This window comes from Crocuta crocuta, unplaced genomic scaffold (genome assembly GCF_008692635.1).
Source record: "Crocuta crocuta isolate KB4526 unplaced genomic scaffold, BGI_CrCroc_1.0 scaffold132, whole genome shotgun sequence".
In the NCBI taxonomy this organism is placed as follows: domain Eukaryota; kingdom Metazoa; phylum Chordata; class Mammalia; order Carnivora; family Hyaenidae; genus Crocuta; species Crocuta crocuta.
The window spans coordinates 3,985,005-4,000,814 of record NW_027528611.1 but is presented as its reverse complement, the minus strand read 5'-3'; the positions used below and the strand labels follow the sequence as shown (position 1 = coordinate 4,000,814).

The following is a 15,810-nucleotide window of genomic DNA, read 5'->3' as shown; positions in this document are numbered from 1 at the left end:
TCTCTCTCAGAAACAATTAAAAATATTAAAAAAAAAAACAAAAACCCAACCAATGGCTTTGGGGCATCTGGCTGGCTCAGGTGGTGGAGCGTGAGACTCTTGACCTTGGGGTTGTGGGTTTGAGCCTCATGTTGGGTGTAGAAATTACTTTAAAAGAAAATCTTTTTAAAAAATACCAATGGCTTCTCTTCATCTTTAGAAGGTGGTAGAATCCTTCTCATGCCCTACAAGGCCCTGTACGATCTAGCCCCTGCCTGCCTCTTCTTTGTTCCTACCTAATTTACTACCTCTCTCTACTTGCCATTCCTCTATCTTCCCACCTGTTCATCCACCCAAACATCCATTCCATTTTGGGGTGCCTTCAGCGTGCCTCGCTTACTCCCGCCTCAGGACGTTTGCCCTTGCTGTTCCCTCTGCTCCAAAACACTGTTCCTGCAAATCATCACCTCTCCTTCCCCCTTTATTTAAGTGTCTGTTCAAATGTCATCTCTTCAAAGAGGGGTTCTAAAGTGTCTCCCCATTCATCCTCTGTCTTTACACCACGTTCTTCTTCTTTTTATTTTATTTTATTTTTTATTTTTTTATTTATTTCTAGGAGAGAGAGAGAGAGACAGCATGAGCAGGGAGGGTCAGAGAGAGAGGAAGACACAGACTCTGAAATAGGCTCCAGGCTCTGAGCTGGCAGTCAGCACAGAGCCCGACGCGGGGCTTGAACCCACGAACTGTGAGATCATGACCTAAGCAAAAGTCGGACGCTTAACCGACAAAGCCACCCAGGCACCCCCGCCCTCACATTATTCTTCTTGATAGCACTGATCACCCCTTGAACTGCTATTGTTTCTTTGTTGTGTGTCTCTGCTTTGGTGTGAAATGTCCAGGAGGTTATGGATATTGTGTGTCTGGTTATTTCCCGGGTATCACTCCCTAGAGCGATGCTGCGCATAGGAGGTACTCAGGAGAGATTTCAGGATTTGCTCAGACACACCCCAGTTCAGGCACCAGTGTCATCTTCCGTCTTCCGGTTGTGTATGGAAGGGCGAGTCCCTTAACCAGTACCTCTCCCACTTTAGTCTCCTGGGATCTTGTGACATTGCAGATTCTGATTCAGGAGGTCTGGGTGGGACCCGAGATTCTGCCTTTTTCTCCCAGCTCCCAGGCGGTCCAAGCTGCCGGTCCTGGGATTCAGGTGTTGAATAGCGATGCCTTCATAGCTCTGAGTCTGTTTCCACATCTATAAAATGATTCCTTGTGAAAAACAAGTGGGTACAGTGCATAAAGCACCGTGCACGGTGCCTGGACTTAGGAGGTACTTGGGACATACCTAGGTGCCCTTCTGCATCTGAGGCTCGAAGTTGCCTCCGTTTTCTCTTCCCCCATCCCTGTATGCTTAGCCCCTACAAAGACCCTCAGTGGAATTTTCTGAGCTGGCCAGCCCTGCCTGTTATGGGTAGGGGTTTGGGGAGGGTTCTGGCATTTTGACAGTCGTGGGAACATTATGCAAATGAGATGCAAAGCAGCAGCTAATGAACCCTGATTGCATTGGCCCTGGTGCTGGGGAACTGTACCATAGCTGTGCTGGCCTGAGAAGAGGGGGTAGTGAATGTTTTCTGGGTTGGACGAGGAGGTGGTGACAGAAGGGTCCAGCCCCCTCCTCCTATGTTGAGTGGTCCTGCATGTGGGACTGGAATCTGGTTAAGGTCCAGGAATAGGGCTGAGGTCAGGCATGGTGTGTGTGTGTGCGTGTGTGTGTGTGTGTGCGCGCGGTGCAGGGTGTCCCTGAGCCTGTCTGAGACCTGCAGGTGGGAGGCTACAGGGCTGCACCCCGGTGGCCGGGGGACCCTCTCAGTAGCAGAGGAGACCAGATCAGGCTGATAGTGGGGGGTGGCTCTGCAGGCAGAGAGGGAGCGACAGAGGGGTCACCTCCTCCCACAGAGCCTGTATGAGCATGGGAGGGAAGACCTCGGGGGTCTGGCAGGCAGGAGGTGGGGCTGGATCAGGCTCACGGAGCAGGGGAGGTGGGGGGCAACTATGTTTGGAAACCCGGGATAGAGCTGGATCTTTAGGAGAAAGATGGTCCGGGGCTGGGGGCCTGGCAGGTGGGCAGGGGGCTCTGTTTACAGTGCCTGGGAACTCAATCCATCCTCGCCCTCAGCCAAGGTCTCCCCACTCTCCAGGGGGCCCCAGCTCTCAGGTGCCAGCCATCCCCACCCTCTGCCCTGGGCCTTGACTCGACCCTCTGTTGAGGAACTCCAGGCCTAGGACTGTCAGGCTTCTGGCTCAAGGATGGTCAGGCTGGAAGTCACCTCTGAGGTCATTTGGGGGCTGTCTTCACTCATGCCCACTTCTTTTTAAAATTAAAACAAAATTTTTTTAAATTTATTTCTAAGAGAGAGAGAGAGAGAGTGCGAGCAGGGGAGGGTTGGAGAGAGAGGGAGACACAGAATCTGAAACAGGCTCCAGGCTCTGAACTGTCAGCACAGAGCCCAACACGGGGCTCGAACCCACGAACCGTGAGATCATGACCTGAGCCTAAGTCGAATGCTTAACCGACTGAGTCACCCAGGCGCCCCCACACATGCCCACTTCTTGACTGGCCCTTCAAATGCATATCACCCTGTCCTGCCTTTGATCTAAGGATGAGAAGCTCACTTGGCTGTGAAACTTCTAGAAAATGGGTCGCTGTTGCCAGGTGTCCTAATCAGATCTTAATGAAACCGATGGGGAGCATTGGTAAAAGCTTGGCAAAGCAGTGGGTTTGAATCCCAGCCCGGGGATTTACCGGCTCTATAACCTTGGGGAAATTGCTCAGTCTCTAGAACTTGTTTCCTGTCACTTCTGCGCCCTCAGGGCTGCCGTGACGGCCAGGGGCGCTGCAGGGGGACAGGAGCTAGCACATCCACAGGCTCAGCACCCTCGAGGGCAGACACTGTGTTTTGCCCCCGGCTGAGTCCCAGCCCCTAGAACAATCCCTGGTACACGGTGGGTGCCTAGTGAGTATCTGCTGACTGAAGGAGGTTCCCTATTTCATCTGGTCCCAAGATGATTTTCCCCCTCGCAGTGGACGGCTCTGATATTTGGATGCACCGGACAGCTTATAGCCTTGGTTTAACTGGCATCGGTCTCATCATTGAAGGGATCTCATATGGGATGAAGTGTGGAAGAGGCTATTATTTATTATTATTATTATTATTATTAACAGTTTTTCCTTGATTTTTGGTTGGCTTCTGGGTCTTTTTGATTGCCTCTGCCTTCCCTGGGCTGAGCGAGGTCCCTGAGAAGCACACTGGGGGGCGTGGGCGCTGCACTGATCCTTGCCAGGGTCCTTCTGAGGCGGTGCTGGGCTGGGGACAGTGCGTCTTGGGCCCCAGTCCCTGCTTGACGTCCTCACCTTGCCTCCACCAGATGCTGTCCCGTCCTCTCTCCACCCCACCCCAGACCCCTCCTGCAGTAGGGCCGACACAAGGTGGGCAGATTAGTGTCTGATCTCTAGAGGTCAAGTGCAGAGCAGAAAGGTCCTCTCCTAGAAGTGGATTCTGGTTCAGTCTCCCAGTTGGGACACTTGACATTCTGATCCCCTCCCATGGGGCTGGGGGCTGGGGGCTTACATATATACCCATTGCTTTCGTGTAGAAAGGGTTTGTGTGTTGCATGTTCTGGGTCCATGTAGATGCGTGTACATGTGTCCTGAAGGTATGTAAGTGCTGATATTACTACTATGTCTGTCCCCTGTGCACATGGAGGGAGATGCACAGAGTGTGGAAATGCATGTGTGCAAATACATGTCATGAGTGTTTGTGTTTGGGGTGCTCATTTGCATCAGAGCATGTAGATCACACGTGCATGGCGTGAGCCTAGCTGTTTGCTCTGAAGGGTGTGTGATAGCCATGGCCCGTGGGAGTTGGATCACAAGGCATCACTGCTGGTGACCAGCCCAGGAGACTTGGATGCTCAGATGAGTTGTTTTACTACCGTGGGCCTCAGTTTCCAATCTGTAAAATGGGTATGGATTCTCAGGGGATGAGATTGTAGCCCAGCATCTCATACTTGGCCTGACCCAGAAAAGGCTCAAAATCAAATTGTGAGGAATGACTGAGTGAGAATGAACGATTAAGCACACAAATGTTGACAGAGCAGCAGGCAGTGAATTATAAAGGCCTGAGGCAAGTGCAAGGGCAGGTGCCGCTTACAACGTCATGCAGGGATGTTGGGAGGGAGGGTCTTGGGGAGAAAGAGAGGAGAGGGGCTGGAGCAGGGTCCCCCGCAGTCAAGGTGGCCTTGTGAGCCCCTCTGCTCACCAGCATCTCCTCGAAGGTGAAGTGTGTGCGCCCCGCCTGAGCTGACGTAGAAGGCGGGCGTCCCCTGGTGTAGGGGAGGGAGGGAGGGAGGGAGGCTGTGCAGCATTGCCTGGTTGCCATAGAAATGAGCAGAAGGAGGTGGGTGGCTGGTGAAGGAGGCGGGTCGGGATGAGGGAGGGGAGGAGGCAGCCGTGGGGGGCGGGGAGCTGGCTTCCGCAGTTCTGGCGCTGCTGCCTCCCTGAGCCAGCGGTGGAGGGAACCCGAGAGGACAGAGCCCCCAGCCCGGGCGCCAGGCCCCCTCCCTGCCCGCCACCACGGAGACGGAGGAGGACAGCCAGCCCCTCCGGCCCTGGCCCGGCCCAGCGGGGGCAGTGAGCTCCTACCTGCCCCTGGCTTGGAGCCCAGACAGGCCCAGGTAGGCATCCCGATGGGGACAGCTGGCAGAGGCCGTGTGGAGAGTGCCTCCCTCCCTCCCCGAGCTGCCCCTGCCTTCCTGCCGGCATGCGGGCAGGGCCAGGGGACCTGGGAGGGGGGTGGAGAGCAGCCTGGATCCCGGGAGGCCCTCTTCAGAATCAGCATCCCCCTCAACAGGAGGACCGTCCCCGCCGCTGTCTTCCTCTTCTGCGCTGCTGTCCCTCGCCACCGCTGCCACAGGTCCTGACTGTAGAAATGCTCCCCTCTCCAGGGGAAGCGGGCTGAGTGGGGCCGGGGCTTCCGGGGACCCCCAGTGCTACCCCTCCCCAGGCTGAGGCGAGAGGGGTTGGGCAGGGAGAGGTGAGCATGCCCTCTGCCCCCCCACTCAGGGCACCGCTAAGCCCTGCCCTTTGGGGAGCAGCAGACCCACGTCCCGTCCTCCACACCCCACACCAGCTGCCTCCGTGCTGGCCCAGATGCCCTCAGGCATTGGGCGTAGAGCCCCCTGCTCAGGCCGGAGGCATCTGTCTTCTCCTCCTCCAAGCGCGGGCCCTGTCCCTTCCTTGCTCTCCCTGCTGACCTGGAGCCCTAGATCTTCCAAGGGACCCTCGTCCTATCCTCGCGAGCCCAGGGTCTCCATGCTGGGGGATCGGGTGGGGGTGCCCGTGGCTCTCCCTGCCCCCCTCTCTGTCCCTCTGCTGCATTGCTCCTGGGGACAGGCTCCGCGCTGCCGGGGAGCCCGGGCACTGCGGAGGAGTCCGCTGCTCAGGAGGGGGCGGGGCTGGGCCCGGGAGGCCCTGGGCCGCTGGCGGGCCTGCGCTGGTGCAGTGCCTGAGTGGCCCCTGGTCCCGGTGTGCCCTGGGACAGAGCCGAAGGGCCTTGGCCGGCATGGGGAGGAGATCCTAGCCCGAGGAGGGCAGGGGATGCCTGAGTGCGACCCTGAAAGTGTGCTTCACGTGCCCGGGCAGCGAATGGTCAGCCTCCTTCCACCGCGAGAGCTTGTCTGGGTCCTTTGCCGGGACCACACTATGGGGCTTCCGGTTTCCCTGGGTCCCTGGGGGTCAGAGTAGCCCGTGCAGGGGCCGGGAAGAGATCTTGGGGCCTGCGACGGGGTGGGGAACGAATACTCACCAAGAAGCTGACGTGGCTCGTTCATTTCTGCAAACGTTAGTCGCACCTGCTGAATGCGAGGCACAGGGGGCTTCTGCTTTGGGGTGAAGGGCCCAGGAGGGAGAAGGCCAGAGGAGGTGGGGGATGTAGATCTCCCCAGGAACCAGCAGCCAAGTGACCCGGATACACTGTGTCAGTCTGCTCCCAGCTCCTCTGAACCCCACCACCCTTTCTGCTCATCTCTCTCCTTTAGGGGGAGCTAGAGACACCCCCTCCCACCAGGGCCTGGGACAGGCATCTGTCCTGCCTCCATCCGGGCCAGCACGGGGGGCTGGTGAGGCCTGGAGGCCTGGAAGGAGCTGTTCCGTCCCCAGACCGTCCACACCTGAGGCCACAGATGCAGAGGGCTCACCACAGGCCCTCTCAGAGGAGCCCAGTGTGAGATGCCCGGCCTCCAGGAGAGAGAGGCACCCGGAACAGAGAGGGCAGGGGCCTGTTTACCAGCAGCTCCAGCTCCTGCCCTCTCGCCTGTGGGGTTTCAGCTTGCCCCCTCCCCAAGAAGCTGACCCTGAGATAGGATACGATGAAAGAGGCTCATTTGAGGGGCGGCCTTTGGAAATACTGAGAATATGTAGGCGAGACGGGGGGCTGGTCCCTGCTGTGGGTGACTAGGGCTCAGTCCCGCTGGGGACCTCTGGAGCCACTGGAGGACCCACCCCAGGCTTAGCCCCCCGGGAGGGTGGGGGGCTGGTGCCTATATACACCATCCCCCTCCNACTTTTCCCTTAACTGTTGTCACCACCTAGCGAGCGAGGTGATATTTGCACTCCCTGTGGAGGCTGCTGCAGGGCACGGGCACTGGATGGGTCCTCGAGGCTCCCTGGAGACAGACAGACTGATGGACAGGCCTAATGAGATGCTTCCTGCTCGCCACCTGGAGCGGGGTGGGGGGGTAGGGGAGGTAGGGGGAGAGGGGGATGCAGGGTGGGGACCGCCTTTAGGGATGATTTTCTAGAGGAGGGAGAGAGGGTCTGGGGCTGGAGGAAGAAGGAGAGGGTAGAGAGGGTAGGAGGGTAAAGGCCAAAGGCTGGGGTCTAGGGAAGGGGTGGGGGGGAGGAGAGGCCAGCCAGGATGGCCAAGGTGCAGTGGCTTTAACTATTGGCTTTAAGCATTTTCTGGCTAGGACGAGCCTACCTCGTCCCCTCTGCCCTGGGTCTCTCTGGGACCCCCAGAGTCAAGTGAGACCCAGGCTCTGTCTCCTCCGGTTTCCCAATTTGCGTTTCCATCTTCTTCTTTCCTGCCTACTTCGGGACTCCTTTCTGAAGGGGGGGCCCCCATGGGCCTTACCACAGAGGAGATGGAAATTGGGCGGTCTGGGTTTTATACCCAAAGAAAAGGCAAGAGGAAGCCAGGCCTGGGGTCTTCTTTTCACAGGTCACCTGGAGACCTGGGGGTCCCGGGTGAGTCATGGAAGGGTGTGAGCAAAGTGGCAGAACCTGGAATGAGGAAGGGGTACCCATCACGGGGAGGAGGGNCCCCCCCCCAAGGCTAGAGGTACGGCAGCTGGGAGCCCGGAGACCCGTGACTTGCCTGCACTGAGGGAGGGACCCCAGCAAGTCCTCCCCCCCAACCCCAGGACCTGGACAAAGTGGAGATTGGTCTCTGCCATTGTGCATTCCCATCTAGCCTGACACGCCGGGTCTTAGCTGTACTGTTCCCTTGCTCCGTATTTCCAGTGCCCTCTGGGTCCTGGCTCCCAGCTCCCTCAGCTCTCCTCCGACAGGGGCTGGAGGGTTTAAAAAAATGTGCAGTTTATGCACACAAGGCAAAATTTAAAAGGCATAAAGGACCAACAGTGAAAAATCGCCTTCCCATCATGGCCCCCAGCTGCCCAGTTCCCCGAGGGCAGCCCCCACTGCCGGCTTCGCTTCAGTATTTCCTCCTATACAAATGGAAGCGTCCGCAGGCCCACTGCCCTGCACCCTGCTGGGCTTGTTGCAGAGCCACAGCTTGGGGAGGGTTCCCTAGGCGCCTGCACCAACATTTACCTATGCAGTCCCCTGGACGCGCATCTGGGATGTGTCCGGCCTTTGGTTTTTACAAGTAGGGCTGCAGCTCATGGAATTAGGCGTCCTCAGTTTGCCCCGCTGGCTGGAAGGTAAATTCCTGGGAGCAGCATTGTGGGGCAAGGAGGTGTGCCTCTGTAGTGGGGAGAGGGGACGCTGTCCCAACCCCCCATCCTCCAGTCAAGGCTAATCCAGTCACTTCCCCACACCAGGGGTGGGCTCCACCTTCACTCTCTTGCGGCTCACCCGCCCCCTCCACCCCTGCTGACAGCCGTGCGTTATTTGGATCCCGAAGAACACAGTTCTGGAGGACTTCACCGGTTCTAGATGGGGCTCTGGCCCCAGAGATACTTACCTAACCTGGCTGAGTGTCCTTCATTAAATATCCCCACCTCTTGCTTTCCCTTGTCTGTATGCAGTGCTCTTCATGAAGGGAGTGCTGCTCTATAAGTGAGCAGGGCCCGATGCATAAGGAAAAGAACGCAGACACGTTTCTTGGTCCCTTGATGAATTCTAGCCACCTTTCCTCCTACCCATCCCCACCGTGCACAGGTTTGGGGGGAAGTTTGAGGTTTTGCTAAGGGGCAAGGAACCAAAACTCTTTAGTGCCTGGGGGGAGCAAGGAGGAGGCAGTGCTGGGTTATTACTGGGAACAGGGCCCTGGACAGATAGGGAGACTGAGGCCCGAGAGGGGAGGGCCATCCTTGACCAAGGATCCACACGTGTTGGTGCCACCTGCCCCGGGCCTGAAGGTCAGCGGCTATAAGGGCCGGGCGTCCCTGGATCCCCAGGTGGGACTGAATTTTCCAGAGGCTGGCCCTCCCCAGTGTGCTCATTGCATAGGGCACACAGCCCCTGAGACAGCAGTGCAGAGTCAGGGAGGCATCCCCCGGACGTCCCCTGCCTGAGGCGGGCACCTCCCAGTGGGGTCGGTCCTGCCCTGGCCTCCCTGCCCCTTTGAAGACCAGGTGCCTGGCCCTTTGGGTCCTGTCTCCTGACCGCTGAGCTATTCTTGTGTGGGGTGGCAGTGAAGCCTGGGTGAGGGTAGGGAATCGGGCAGCGTCGCCAGCCCTGGGGCAGCACATGGCCTAGATTGGACAGCCGTGATGCCTGCCGACAGATCCAGGCCACACAGAGCCGCTGCGCTGCACGCACAGATCACAGTGGTCTGACCTGTAGGGCAGGAAGCCACATGCCTGGGACTCATAAGGAGACATGTAAGTGGCTGATGGAGGCTCTGGAGGCTGGGCATCAGGGCAGCCTAAAGGGCGATTCACGGGGCCCAGCCCGGGCCAGAGATGGGAGGGGGCTGTGCTGCCAGCTTCCCAGGGCACTTGGGCCCAGGCGGGGGATTTGCGGAGGTTCTAGGGGCTGAGACCAGGGTCTCTGCTGAGGGCGGGGGGGCTATTGGGTGCAAGGATTCGGGTGGATCAGAGTGGGGGCAGTGCCAATGGGGGGTAGATTGAGAAGCCAGCTGGGGTTCGCTGAGCCTCAGTTGGCCCCACAGAGTGCCCGGCCCTGGGGAGGGGGAGCAGGACATGCATAAAGGTTAGCCTGATTGCTGGCTTTGTGTGTGTCTGTGAGGCAAACTGCAGGTTTATGTAAAGCAACTATATAATCGTGGGGCTCTAACTTTTAGCCCCGAGTCCAGGAGCACAGAAGCAGTTGTGTGCGCGCCTTGGGTCTGGTGGTTAGGGCAGGCTTTTGAGAAGAGGTGCCACACTGGAGCTGGAGGCTGGATTTGGGGGAGAGGGAGGCGAGGATATGGAGTCGCGGGCCTGTGGAGGAGAGGTTCGAGGGGTGCGCACGAAGGGTGCTACAGGCTGACTCTTGGGGTTACCCTAGGGCTGGCGAGCCAGTCCCCGGGCAGGGAGTCCCCATCCTGGTGCAAGGCTTACGCCTATGGAGTTGGGGCCCCAAGCCTAGATGGGGCTCGTGGGGCACCTCGCCCCTCTGCAGGGATCTCTCTCCGCCCTCCCAGCGCATGAACAACCCAGCCTGCTGACCGCCACTGCACACCCACCCGTCCCCCCTCGGCTACACCATGTCTGGCTCCTACGACGAGGCCTCGCTAGCTCCGGAGGAGACCACGGACAGCTTCTGGGAGGTGAGGCTCTGATGCTCCCCAGGTCCTGGGGACCAGACAGCTGGCCTTGTGGCAGCCCAGGCTCCCACCCACCCACAACCTCAGGCCTTGCTCCTCAGCCCCTCGGATCCCTCCCGAGCCCTTGGTGTTCAGCAGGCCGGCTGGAGGCATGAAGTGGGGTAAGACTACTGCCCACTCGGCCCAGAGCCCCTCTGCCCCACACCTGCACCCAGAGAGATCTATCGCATTTCATGATGTGGACCGTCATCTCTGGGGGCCTCGATCAGAGGCATGGCCTTTCACAAAGGCAGGTACAGAGCTTTACAGTGTACATAGCCTTTTACAGCTGCCCCCAGCCCCCTACCCTGTGGCATGAGTTCCTGAAGCCCCCACCCCCACCCCGGGCAACAAAGAGGGGGAGACCAGACTAGAGCCAGCATTTCAGGAGCCTCCCAAACTATTTGAGACCCAAAAAATAAAATGTTTCCATGGGCTTCCAAAACCGAAAGTGAACTGCCAAACCTAAATTAATAAGTGTTTAATGAGATGTCTACACAACATAATATTATGTCAAGAAGCTGCAGCTCGACTCAACACTTACATGCCTCTATAAATATGATACATTCAGCTCACAAGAACAAAATGAATAATTCATTCTAGTCTGGGTCCAAATGATCAAAATCCCACACTCTGTGGCAGCGAGGAAAATTATGTTGAAAGTGGGGTGAAGGAGTGTCAGGTATGATGCAGGGTGCTGAGGCGCCTCGGACATGTGAGGGTGGGGAGCCCCCAGTGCGTTCCGCCAGGCGGCAAGGCGATCGAGGTGGGAAGATGGGTGTGTCGGGCGCCCCCTGCAGGACGCGGGGACTCTGCATCCTCGGCGGACGGGGGGAGGCGGGGAGCCCGCGGGAGTCGTGCTCGCTCCTTGGCCGCCAGGTGGGGAACTACAAGCGGACAGTGAAGCGCATCGATGACGGACACCGCCTGTGCAACGACCTGATGAACTGCGTGCAGGAGCGCGCTAAGATCGAGAAGGCATACGCACAGCAGCTCACCGACTGGGCCAAGCGCTGGCGCCAGCTCATCGAGAAAGGTGCCCCCATGCCCACCCCGTGCGCATCGCCCAGGCCCTAACCGGGTCCCCACCGCCTGGGTTCTGGTAGCGCTCAGCCACCTAGATGCACCTGCAGCCTCAGGCCACCGGCCCTTGGAGGGCACCGTCCCCACACTGCACTCTGACCCTCCCAAACCAAGCCAGGTCTCCCTGTCCCTGCTCAACTCGACTTTGTACAACGTCAGGTTGGATTAAACAAAATGGAAACCAAACCAAAACAACCTTTTTCTTTCAAAATAATTTTAACTTAGGGAGAAGTTGCGAGACTAGTAGAGAGAGCTACATAGTCTCCAACCCGATTCGCCAGTTAACATTTCACAATGATTGTTTGTTCCTCTTTCTTCTGTGCATACTTGCTCTGAACCATTTCAGTGGGAGACGGGCCACTTCACTCTAAGTCCTTCATGTATCTCCCAAGAATAAATTTGCTTACATAACCATGGTTCAACTATCAAATTCAGGACATTTAATACGGCGTGTATGCAAATTTGTTTGTGTCTGGGAGCCAATCCAGAATCACATACTGCATTTAGTTGTCCTGGCTCTCAGTTCCTTCAATCTAGAACAATTTCAGCTTAGGCTTTACATGTGATCATTAATGGTTTTTTTTTTTTTTCTCTTCCACGAGACTCTAAACCCCATGAGGGCTGAGTCCGTACTGCCCGGCACAGTGCCTGGCACAGAATTGATCCCCATACACAGAGGAACAAATGACTGGAATGACTGGTCCCAGTGGCCTCCTGGCTTCTGTCACCGGCTGGTAACAGTCAACATTCCTGGAGCACCTACTGTGTGCCCGCTGCTGTGCTGGGCTTGTGAGAACTCACGGAGTGCAGGCTGCCCCCATGGGGCTCACAAGCTGACAGAGGAGATAGAGAGTCGGCACAGAGGCAGATGCTATAAGAAGCGTTCCGTGAGGGCTGCAGGCAGAAGCCTGTGAGAATAGAGCAGTCAGAGAAGTCTTCTTGGAGGAGGTAGTCAGGCCCTGAAGGATGGACAGAACTATAAAGAGGGTGGAGGAGGGCATTTCTGCGCCCACGGCGTGTATGGGGAAAGCCTCAGAGAGAGGAGGCATGAGGGAGGTCTCTGGGCAGGGGGTGCTGAGGGCCTCGTGACCCCATGACCGTTTCCTCAGGCCCACAGTATGGCAGCCTGGAGCGGGCCTGGGGGGCCATAATGACGGAGGCGGACAAGGTGAGCGAACTGCACCAGGAAGTGAAGAACAACTTGCTGAACGAGGACCTGGAGAAGGTCAAGAACTGGCAGAAGGATGCCTACCACAAGCAGATCATGGGCGGCTTCAAGGAGACCAAGGAGGCTGAGGATGGCTTCCGCAAGGCCCAGAAGCCCTGGGCCAAGAAGATGAAGGAGGTGCCCAGTGGGTGGCTCTGCAGATGGGGCATGGGTGGGCAGCTGAGCTCAGCGGGGCCATCTGGTCAGAGGGAGAGAGTTTACAGATGGGGCGGGCCTTGCAGGGCCCAACTGAGGGGTGTCCGCAGAGGCAGCAGGCAGTGCCGGGGGGCATACACCCACACATGGCTGGGCACGGCTCCCAGATACCTGGAGCTGGGCCTGTACCCCTTCTGCCTCATAGGAACGTGTGCTCACTGCCCCCGGCAGGTGGGAGGGCTTGATGAGCGACTCATTGGTTCCTGCTTTACAAGCAGGAGCTGTGCCTCCCCTTCCCCCGTCCCCGCAGCTAGAGGCAGCAAAGAAGGCTTACCATCTGGCCTGCAAAGAGGAGAAGTTGGCCATGACCCGGGAGATGAATAGCAAGACAGAGCAGTCGGTCACGCCCGAGCAGCAGAAAAAGCTGCAGGACAAAGTGGACAAGTGCAAGCAGGATGTACAGAAGGTGCTAATGGGCTGGGGTGCAAGGGGGTGAGGTGTGGGGTGGGGGTGGCTGGGAGCTGCAGGCTTGGTCTCACCCTTCCTTTACCCTGGTGTCTGTAGACGCAGGAGAAGTATGAGAAGGTGCTGGACGACGTGGGCAAGACCACACCCCAGTACATGGAGAGCATGGAGCAGGTGTTTGAGCAGTGCCAGCAGTTTGAGGAGAAGCGCCTGGTCTTCCTCAAGGAGGTGCTGCTAGACATCAAACGTCACCTCAACCTTGCTGAGAACAGCAGGTAGCTGGGCGTGGCAACGTGGTGGGCACAGGTGCCCACAGCGGGGGGGATGGTGGTGTGGGGGGCGTCCTGGGCCCCCTGTTATTGGGACAGGAAGGGTGGCCAGAGCCTCAGGGGCAAGAAGGAAGAGGCTCCAAATACAGCGGCTGCCCGGGTGCAAGGCGACATGGATGAGGCACTCGAGAAATGTGCTCGGATGATGGATTTGTGGCCAAGGTGACGACAGGGGAGGGTACCTGCTAGAGCTGACCACAGGGAGATTGCTCTGTGGCAAGCCCACCTGATTCCTAGCTGGGGGGCACGCCAGCACCCTGGTCCCCTGAACGGGCTCCTTCTGGCCCTCACCGAGGATGAGAAGGGGCCGTGGTGCATCTTGCCCCCCGCCCCTGATCTCCCCTGTGCACAGCTATGTCCACGTGTACCGGGAGCTGGAGCAGGCCATTCGGGGGGCCGACGCCCAGGATGACCTCAGATGGTTCCGCAGCACCAGCGGCCCAGGCATGCCCATGAACTGGCCCCAGTTTGAGGTGAGGAGGTGTGGGGACGGGGAAGGGAAGACAGAGGAGGCTGGAAGGGGCCTCGGGGGGCAGCCCCCCTGCCTCACCGCTCCCCTGGTGCCCACCAGGAGTGGAACCCAGACCTCCCTCACACCGCCACCAAGAAAGAAAAACAGCCCAAGAAGGCAGAGGGGGTGACGCTGACCAATGCCACTGGAGCGGTGGAGTCCACATCCCAGGCTGGGGACCGTGGCAGGTGAGTGCCTCCCAGGGGGCTTCCTGGGGGCCAGAGGGGCCCACAAACTGGGGCACATGAGTTTGACCTCAGGAGACCAGAAATGATCTGCATCACAGCAACCTCGTGGTCCTCTCAAAGGTAGTGGTGGGTCATCCTTTGGGAGCACCCGTTGTGTGCCAGGCACTGTTGTAAGCATGTTCCATATAGCGACCCACTGAAGCCTCCCAACACTCTGAAAAGTGCGTGAAGAGTCCCATTTTGCAGATGGAGAAACTGAAACCTCGAGAGATTAAGTGACTTGCCCAAGGACACATAGCTAGTTAGTAAGCCTCAGAGCTGGGGTATGATGGATGTCCCAGAGGCCACGCTCCTTAACTGCTAGGTGCCCTTCTAAGATGACAGGTCAGATATTCTCAGGGGACCCCTTCAGCACCCCCTCACTCAAAGGCTGGGTAATAATGCTAACAGTCCAGCCTCACATTGGTCGAAAGAGCTGTCAGTGAGGGTCACTGGCTTGGGAGCCCCTCTTACAAGGCCCGTGCCTGTTCCAGCCTTCGTGAAATTTGGGGCCAGGGCTCTGATTGGAGGAGGCGGCAGCCCTAGGGAGAAGAGTAGAGGCAATTCACGCTGGGTCCTCTCGCTGTGTTTCAGCGTTAGCAGCTACGACAGGGGCCAGCCTTATGCCACCGAGTGGTCGGATGACGAGAGCGGCAACCCATTTGGGGGCAATGAGGCCAATGGGGGCTCCAACCCCTTCGAGGACGACGCCAAGGGTGTGCGTGTGCGGGCACTCTATGACTACGACGGCCAGGAGCAGGATGAGCTCAGCTTCAAGGCTGGTATGATGGGCTGCGCTGGGGCGGCGGGGCGGGACGTGAAGGCAGGGGACGCCGGGATTTGCTGGGAACGCGGCTGGGGGCGGGGCCTAGTGCATGGGCGGGGCCAACCTGGAGTGTGACCCTGCCCCCTGGGCTAAGACTTGAATTAGAGTGCAAGGGCAAGGCCTGAGAGTAGCAACTGGGTGCCAGGCGGGCGGAATAGGGCGCAATCGGGACCTGAGAATAGGGTGGGGGCGGGGCCTAAGGGCTGGGGCTGCCTGGAGCAGGGACAGGATTAGAAAAAGGGAGCCAGAGGCGGGGCCTGGGTTTGGGAGGCAGGACTGAGACCCGGATTAGGTGTTCAGGTGGGGTGCAGCACGTGGGTGTGGGGGTGTGGCTGCGGCTGGTCTCCAGGGCCAGCTTGGGGCAGTCATGGGAGGGCATTGGGCTGGGCCTAGACTAATAGTATAGGAGGGCTAGGAGGGCTTCCCTAGCAGTGTGAGACTAGGTGGAGCTCTCTCTGAGCCCCCGTCAATGAGCTCCTCTGTGTCCCCTTCCTAGGAGACGAACTCACCAAGCTGGGCGAGGAGGACGAGCAGGGATGGTGCCGCGGGCGGCTGGACAGTGGGCAGCTGGGCCTCTATCCCGCCAACTACGTGGAGGCCATCTAGATGCCCTGCTCCCCTCCACACTACCCCTCACTCCTCGCCCACCTCCCTCCCCTCCCCTCTCTCTCTCGTCCCTCCTCCCTCGCCATAGAGTTCCAGACATATTTTCCGATCAAGCTTTTATTTTTTTAAAAGTCAAAACAGAACAAAACAAAAAATATAGAGACGGAAGCATTTGCAGGGCCGCCTGGAGGCCAGGGCGGTGGTGGGACTCGGGGTGACGGCCCCAGGGTAGGCGAGGGTCCTAGTACTTAGCCCGACAGAGACGTTACAACATCTGTTCTTCACATCCCACCAAAGAGTCTCCTGAGCCCTGAGGGATGTCTCCCGGACCCTTCTCTCCTGCCTCGCTCCCCCAGACTGCACCCCCCCCCC

General features: G+C 58.4%; 1 protein-coding gene across 4 annotated transcripts in view; it reads left to right on the top strand.

Annotated features, from left to right (window-relative positions):
* Window positions 1-15,804, top strand: part of PACSIN1 (protein kinase C and casein kinase substrate in neurons 1) — a 49,506-nt gene extending 33,702 nt beyond the window's left edge. For 2 of the 4 annotated variants that reach the window (XM_077754741.1, XM_077754742.1), the window contains 9 exons: window positions 9,867-9,992; window positions 10,908-11,064; window positions 12,221-12,456; window positions 12,785-12,940; window positions 13,039-13,214; window positions 13,621-13,741; window positions 13,840-13,967; window positions 14,601-14,788; window positions 15,329-15,804. In XM_077754741.1, coding sequence (XP_077610867.1) covers window positions 9,930-9,992; window positions 10,908-11,064; window positions 12,221-12,456; window positions 12,785-12,940; window positions 13,039-13,214; window positions 13,621-13,741; window positions 13,840-13,967; window positions 14,601-14,788; window positions 15,329-15,438 — 1,335 coding nt within the window. In that variant the 5' untranslated portion in view covers window positions 9,867-9,929 and the 3' untranslated portion in view covers window positions 15,439-15,804. Of the gene's footprint in view, window positions 1-4,543; window positions 4,711-9,844; window positions 9,993-10,907; window positions 11,065-12,220; window positions 12,457-12,784; window positions 12,941-13,038; window positions 13,215-13,620; window positions 13,742-13,839; window positions 13,968-14,600; window positions 14,789-15,328 lie in introns of those variants that run through there. The other 2 variants (XM_077754744.1, XM_077754743.1) reach the window with 2 other exon arrangements.
* The last annotated feature ends 6 nt before the right edge of the window (window positions 15,805-15,810 follow it).